At 46.3% G+C, this 7727-nt stretch overlaps 1 protein-coding gene across 1 annotated transcript in view; it reads left to right on the top strand.

Moving 5' to 3' along the window:
* The first annotated feature begins 2053 nt into the window (after positions 1–2053).
* The window catches only part of MYO3B (myosin IIIB), a 397699-nt gene continuing 392025 nt past the window's right edge, over positions 2054–7727 (top strand). Inside the window, exons 1-2 of the mRNA XM_024765704.1 lie at positions 2054–2061; positions 2922–2951. Coding sequence (XP_024621472.1) covers positions 2054–2061; positions 2922–2951 — 38 coding nt within the window. The remainder of the gene's footprint in view (positions 2062–2921; positions 2952–7727) is intronic.

Here is a 7727-nt window from a genome sequence, read left to right as displayed (position 1 = left end):
TTGTGGATTTAAAATGTTTATGGTGCTTTAATAGCTAGCTCCATGAAAGCTAGCAGCTCAAGCACATTTAATAGATTCTGTCTAGTTTGCCTATTGTTATTTTGAAGCCTGTTAACAGAAGAGAAATTATGCAAATGGCTGTCAGGTTGCCACTACTGCGCTCACACGGGGAATGAGCTGTATCTCCTTTCTCAGATGAAAACACTCAACTGGAGGCGATCAGGCTCTCAGCCATTTGCAGGAGCATGTCCCTTCCTTCAGACGGTCCATTTTGAGCTAACAAGTACTGTCAGGGCTGCGGTAGGGGGTGGGGAGGACGGGAAGGAAGGCAGGATAAGTTACTGGGGTGCTGTCATCTGGAAGGGCCCAGGGAAAATCCCTGGTAAAGATGTTTTAGCTGGTCTTCCTTCGCTGGTGCCTGGGCAGGCTGTCAATGACCTTTGAAACTGTATGTTGCTGGTCTTCCTGTTCTGCTCTTTCCTGTGAAAACTGCCAGGAATCTCTCTCAAAGAAAATTTCCAATTTCACCCCACTACTTAAGAACCTGGTGTGGCTCCCTATCACCTCTGGATTCAAATTTTAGCCCTCCAGGCTGCCGGAAAACTGCCATCAACTGATTTCTGTATCCTGACTCATCTCTTGATTATGCCTGTGACCCTTCTACTGGAATCTGTTCTGTTTTGTATCCTGTTCATTCATCCATCCATCCATCCATCCAGTCATTCAGCGAATAGATGGGTTGATCAGTCAGTTCAGTCCAGCTATGTTATGATTCTACAAGCTATAATATGAGAATTCTCTAGACTACACTCTTACATCTGCATCCTCTGAGAGCTGTTTCTTGGCCCTGTATTTCCTTCCTGCCTCATCTACATGAATCCTGTTCACTTTTTCCTTCAAAACTGTACCTAAATTTATCTGCTCCGGGAAGCATTCCCCCTGGGGTCTTCGTCCTGGGTTGAAGAGACTCTTCCTCACAATTTATGGATCTAGGTAATCCAAGGTTATTTGCTCTTGCTGCCTGTCGCTTTGCAGTCTTCAGCTATATCACAAGGGCCTGCGTGTCACCTGGGCTGGCCAGAAAAGAAGCTCGTTGCAGGCAGGTAGGCAGGCCTTGCCTTCCTGTTCCCAGCTCCCCCTCTCTCCTCTTAGCCCAGAGCCTGCTGCTGAATGCTGTTCAACAGTCACTTTTCTTTCTTCAGGAATTCAGAAACTCATGGCATTTCCCCCAGGTGCAACTGCAGCTCAGAAAAGTGAACCTGCCTGCGGGCCTTGACTGAGCCCTTGACTCAGGAAAAGATGATTAGCTTGATTGTGCAATGTCTGGAATGAAGGGGCATTGCAGCCTGACGTTGCAGGAATACACCATTGGAAATATTACAGGATGTGCACCTGGAGCCTGGGAGGATGGTTTTGATTCTGCTGCTTATGCTGGTAGGAGACACTAAATAGATCAGGTTCACTACCAATTAGCATCACGTTAATCTTGGCTAATAGTGAAGCACCCCCAAGGATTTGGTAGATTTATCAGCCGCTCCCACAGTAGCCCTGTGAAGCTACACCACTTGGAACCTGGGTTGGAAGAAAGTCCTCTGGTGACGATGTGTTGTACATTCTGGTCCATGCTTTCCTCAAAGACGCCATTTCCTGGGCCTGAAGTGTTCGGCTGTTGTTTGGAAGAATGACAATCCAATCTCAGATAAGCCGGATTCAGAAAATAGGTCATCAATGTGAGTTGCAGTTATTTTCCTTCCAGCTTTCTTCTGTGCTTGCTTTCAATTGCTTTTCTGCAAAGGGCAGGTGCAGCTGCCCTGGCTGGTGGGCAGGAGAGGGGGGTAACAGTTACTCTGGCCTCAGACCCTTGTCAGGCACCACCCAGATTCCTCGGTCCTCAAGACTAGCATCTGCCTTTTTTCTGGGCTGTTAAATTCCCATTAAAGGAGTGCAGAAATACCCTCCTTGAGTATTGATTTTTCTCACACACACACACACACACACACACACACAACATAGTTCATAGCCACTTGATTTGCCACCTGCAGTTTATAATAGAATGGACCTGTGGGATTATAAACCACTTTATTTCTGCACAGAATTTCTCAGCTTGAGGCCAAATTGAAGGGCATTAGTCATCAGTAACTTGCAGTTGTTTTTAATGTATTTCACTCAGGTTTAAGGCATCTAAAGCTAAGATAAATTTCCCCATACATTGGTGAGGAAGTGAAAGATCTGAGCATTTAGTTAATCATTTGTCATGGCTGTGGGTGTGTATTGTTCCTTAGTGCCTGCAACATCGTGACTGCTTTGTGATTTGGGAACGACGATTTGAACGATAGTAGATAAATTCAATTATGCCATGATTCTTTTTTTCTCCGAGTATTTGTATAGGTTTAAGGTTTAAAATTCATAGAACGCTAGGGAAGGGAACTTAGAGAAAAACCTAGAGATCACGGGTCTCGCCCAGGGAGCTCTGTCAAACATCCATTCCTGGTCTCTCCCCTGGAGATCGGGTGTCTACAGCTCTGGGTTTGAGCAAGTTCAGTGAGCGGTGCCTGGGGCAGACTTCGGAAAACAGTGATTAGTTCAACCATCTCATTTTGCAGAAGAGGAAACTGAGGCAGAAAGAGGTGAAGAGACTTAAGACACTTGGCAGGATTCCAAAAAAACGAGCTTGCCTCTCCAGACCAGGTCTCCTGGTTTCCGGTTGAGTGCACTTTCCACCACCCAAGAGAAGAAAGGCCTTTTTCCTCCTGCTCTGGAATTCACCTGGCTCCGCTGCTCAGCAGCCACTGCGCAGCAGCAGCCCCGCCTGGCGCGGGAGAGGGGAGAACTTCCGGTTAGGACCCGGCTTCTTCCTGCTTCCTTGCTTTGGTCGCCGCCGGGGATCCCCTTGGGCCGTTCCCCGTGCCGTCTCCCAACAGGGTCACCTTCTGCCCAACCCGAGGTCTCAGGTAAGACTCAACGGTTGAAAAGCAAACGAACCAATTTTTCACTTTCTTTTCTGCTGCTCGGGGCTCTGTACGAGTTCCCCCGGGGCTGCTCAGGGGTCCCCACAAAAGGCAGCGGTGATCTTCCTCCTCGCACCCATTCCAACCCCGACCTCCGTCCCTCTGAGCGTGACTCTTCCCTGGACCCCAGCCCATCCGGCACACTACCTCTCACCCCTTGGGATCCGCAATAAACCGGGTGGTTCCAGAAGCTTCCTCTGAGGACGAGACGTGTGAGCATAGCCATGAGTGATGGGAAGGAGGTTGCCGCGTTGCCCCGCGGGAGTGGAGTAGGGGATGCTTCCCATCAGCTACCGCCTCTGGCGGGGTGAGTGCCACTTGCCGAGGGGACAGCGGGACAGCGAGATGGTGGTGACAACGCGCCAGTGATGAGAGTTGGAGGTCAAAGAGGGAAAACGCCCTAGGCGATGAAGGGCCTTGTGGACCCTGGCAGGAGGTGGGATCCTGTTCTAAACGCAGTAGCATTTGGTGTAACTTTAAAAACAGATTTTGCTTGTAGCTAAGTGAGGAACAGACTATTGGGGACGGGGAGCGAGAACAGAAGCCGGAGACAGGAAGGGAGGCCGTGACTGTGGTCCAGGTGGGGACCCGGGTGGCTTGGACCCCTGGAGGAGGTGGCAGGGCTGCATGTAGTGCCGTGATGGAGAGGCCTGGCAGAGGTGGTGAGGGGTCCTTTTTCTAAGATGCCCAAAAGGCTCCTTGGGGGCTTGTGGTGGCCCTGGTGGTGGTGGTGACAGGTATCTGGATTCAGGAATGTATTTTTAGAGTAGAGCTGACCAGACTTATTGATTGTTCATAAAAAGTGCTTATTAATTAGTTATATTTTGAAGTAATTTAGACCTTGTTAGAATAAGAAATTTTGTAAATTTGTAAGATTTCCTTCCCATCCACATATAGCCCCTTGATGATGAAATGAGATAGTTTTCTGTTTTGTTCTCTGATATAGCTTGGTGACTACCTTGGTCTGTTCAGGCTGCTATAACAGAACACCATAGACTAGGTGGCTTAAAAACAGAAATTTATTTCTCACAGTTTCTGGAGTCTGGGAAGTCCAAAATTAGGGTACCAGCATTGTTGGGTTCTGTTGAGAGCCCACTTCTTGGTTTGCAGACTGACACCTTCTTGCTGTGTCTTCATGTGGCAGGGAGAGAGCGATCATCTCTCTTTGTCTCTTCTTATAAGGGCACTAAGCCTATTCCTGAAGGCTCCATGACCTAATCACCTCTCAAAGGCCCCACCTCCAAATACCATCACATTGGGGATTAGGGCTTCAGCATTTGAATTGGGCGGGGACACAAACATTTAGTCCATAGCAGTGACTTTTTGTCTCAGAGCAAAAGATTTCACCATAGAAAAATGGCATTATTTCTCTAAGTAAAAGCAAGGATTTTACAGAACATGTTCTGTTTATTAATGCTTTTTTTTTCACTCATAATTTTTGTAAAGTATGTTCACTTTCACAAATTAGAGTCACCTCCTTTCATCCATCTTTACCTGGAAATGTATTTTTAGGCAGCTAATTGAGACTTTTTCATCTACAGGAGCTATTTTGCAAATGTTAGAGGCCTGAGTGACAATGGCTTTATCACCAGCCCATGAAACTATGACTTTTGTCTGATTTTTCTGTAATCCTTTAAAAAAAAATGTTTGGCTCGTACCCATTATCTTTCCCTGCCACCCTGTGAGCACAGGGTCCCTGCAGCTCAGAGCCATTCTCCAGGCAGAGTGACTGTGTGCTGGGCCCAGCTGCCCCCCGAGATGCAGTTCTGTGGACAGGGCTGACCACGCCACCTGGAGGCCATTTAGGAACAATTGCTTTTAGCTCCCAGATGGGGTGGTTCAAGTCCTGGCCATACTCTCACCTGGAGCCTCCTTTTTGAAGAAAAAATTCTAGACCTTTCCTTAACCCTTCTCCTTTTCCACTCAGGGGCATTTAGCCCCAGTATTAACCCCACTTCTCAAAACTCTGCTCTCTCTTCTCTCCCTACCTCCCTGTCGGCCCCTCCTGTGGCTCCTCTTCCGTGCCCTGCACCCGCACTCAGTGGACAGATTGTGTGAGATTCTGCCCTTGCCCCCTCTCCCCCACACCCACCTCTGCCTTGGGAACCACAGCAGGGTCACAGGTAAACATGCCTCTCTACAGATTGTTCTGCAGTCAGTTCTCCAGCACAGCCTCTTTCCTGAGCTGCAGTTCCGCCTTCTTGTCGCTTATCCTTCAACTCGGCAGGTCCCCAAAAGGACTCGGAGTCTCTCCCCAGAACCGCGCCTTCTCCAGGGCTCTCCATTTTGGTCGACTGTCTCTTAGCTCTCCAGGCTCAAAACTTTAGCTGTTTTTTAATTCTTCTGTTTCTTTTCATTCTACAGCTTATGTTTTACCCCAAATTTGTTGATTCTGCTACTATTAATCTTCTCCCAGATAGCCCTCTCTCTCTTCCTGAGACTTCTGCCTTAGTACAAGCCCTCCTAATTCTAACCCAAATCCACAGTAGCCTTCTGGTTCATCTTCCTAATTAGAGTCACCTCCTTTCATCCATCTTTGCATGCTCCTACCAGGTGAATCTTCCTAAACGGACCATTAGGTTACTATTAGGTTTGGAAACGTCCATAGCTTCCCACTGGCTAATAATAATAATAATTTATTGAGAGCTTGCTGTGAACCAGGAATAGATCTAGGAAGTTTACATGTATTTGCATGTTTATCTTAATCCATAGAACAAGCCCATAGAGCAGGTATTCTTATTATCCATATTCTACAGAAGAAGGAACTGAGGCACAGAGAGGTTAAGTGACTTGCCTTTAGAATAAGGTTTACACAACTAGTGGGGTTTTCAAGGCCTCCAGGATTTAGATCCAGCTCTACCATTCAACATTCTGCCAGTGTTTAGTATCTGTTCTATGTTGGTGACTTAATAGAGCTCATATCCTGTGGAGTGAAACAATAGTAAGTAAATGGATATATAAATAGTATCTATAATAGTGCTGTAGAGGAAATAAACAGGATTATATGAGAGAGAATAATAAGGAAGACTACATGGGGTGGTTTTAACTCATGTCTACTGGTGTTTCTCAAAGTGGAGGTGGAGGTGGAGTTGAGTGAGAAATAACTGCTTTAGAATTACTTGAGGGTTCTTGCTAAAAATACAGATTTCTCCACCCATCAACTCAGAAATGCTGGGAGTGGGCCCAGAATCTTCATTATAAATACGTTGTGGGTCTCCTGAAATTCTCCCAACCTTTGTTCCCATCCTGAGTCCTCCATTTTCTAGTCGCTCCCTCTGCTCCCTCTGCCCGGCATGCCTTCTGCCCATCTCTGTGTCTCTAGCTCCAGCTTCCTCTTTAAGGCCAAGTCAAATGCCACCCCTGGATCCTCTGGGCTGGATAGACTTGTTTCCCTCCTTATGGGACATTTGTCACTTTCTATTTTGCAGTGTAGTTACTTGTATTCAAGTATTCCAGTAACTATAAGTAACTGTATAACTCTATTCAAGTAAATATACTATATAGTGTATCATGTGTAGTATATACTTATTGCTGTCTAGTGACTTGTGTTCAAGTCGTATCCTTTCACATACTGAACAGTATGCCCCCTTAGGTCAGGGCTGAATTTGATTTATTTTAGAGTCTCTCATTGACTTGCTCAGAGTAGGTGTCAATATGCATTTTGTGGAATATCTGGCTAAGCTTAAGCCTAGCTCTCTTTGGGCTTTGTCCTACCACTTGACCGTGTTCTAAATGTTCCGATCATAGCACGCCTACCTTGTACTAAGACTGGACAACCAGTTCTGTACTCAGCTTCACCTCCCAAAGTGAGGGAAACACTGAGGAGTGATGAGTGAGAATATAGCAATTTCCAGCCAGCTACTGTGGGTGCATCCTGACAGTTTGTTTTAGAAAGGGTCCCAGTACAGTATAGTTGATGAGGATTCCCTATGACCTATGTATTCAGCAAACATCTTAGATAGAGTGGAAATAGGCTTCCAAAGCACTTGGCTCTGAAAAAAAAAAAAGTCCATTGTGATCGCACCTGCTAGAATTGAGGAAGACACTGTTGCTTCTTTGTTCTTGCCAATAACTTTGGCTGTTCTTAAGGGACCTCCAAGTGACATCTCCTTCAGTCCACCTGCCATGCGGCCACCAGAGTAACTTGTTAGAACATAAGTCAGATCATGTCCCGCCTGCTCAAATCCCACCAACAGCTTTCTATCTGTCTAAGTAAAAGCCAGGTCCTTACCTTACAAGGCTGATGAAGACCTACATGATCTTCTTTCCCCACCCCATATCTCTCTGACCCCAACTCCTACTTCTCTGCCTTGCTTATTCCACTGAAGCTGCCCTGGCTTCTTGCTATTCCCTGGGTAAGCCAGGCAAACTCCTGCCTCAGGGCCTTTGCACTTCCTATACCCTCTATCTGGAATGGCTCCCACCCCCACCGCCTGGCTAAGAGTTTTACTTTTTCACCTCTTTCCTCTCATTTCTCAAATGCGTCCTGCTCAATGATACTTCTCTGGCCATGCATTTTAGGATTGCAGTTCCCCTACCTACCACCACTCTTTCTATTCACCTTCCCTACTTAATTGTCTCATAGCAGTTGATCACTACCCATCATCTATTTGTTATATTTATTTATTTTGTTGATTCTCTCTCTCCCCCTACTAGAATGTAAGCTTCACTAAGGCATGGTTTTAGCCTTTTTTTTTTTTTTTTTTTTTTTTTTTTTTT

Source organism: Neophocaena asiaeorientalis, unplaced genomic scaffold, assembly GCF_003031525.2.
Source record: "Neophocaena asiaeorientalis asiaeorientalis breed wild unplaced genomic scaffold, Neophocaena_asiaeorientalis_V1.1 scaffold721, whole genome shotgun sequence".
NCBI classification, from domain to species: Eukaryota; Metazoa; Chordata; class Mammalia; order Artiodactyla; family Phocoenidae; genus Neophocaena; species Neophocaena asiaeorientalis.
This window is presented reverse-complemented; position numbering and strand designations above follow the sequence as displayed.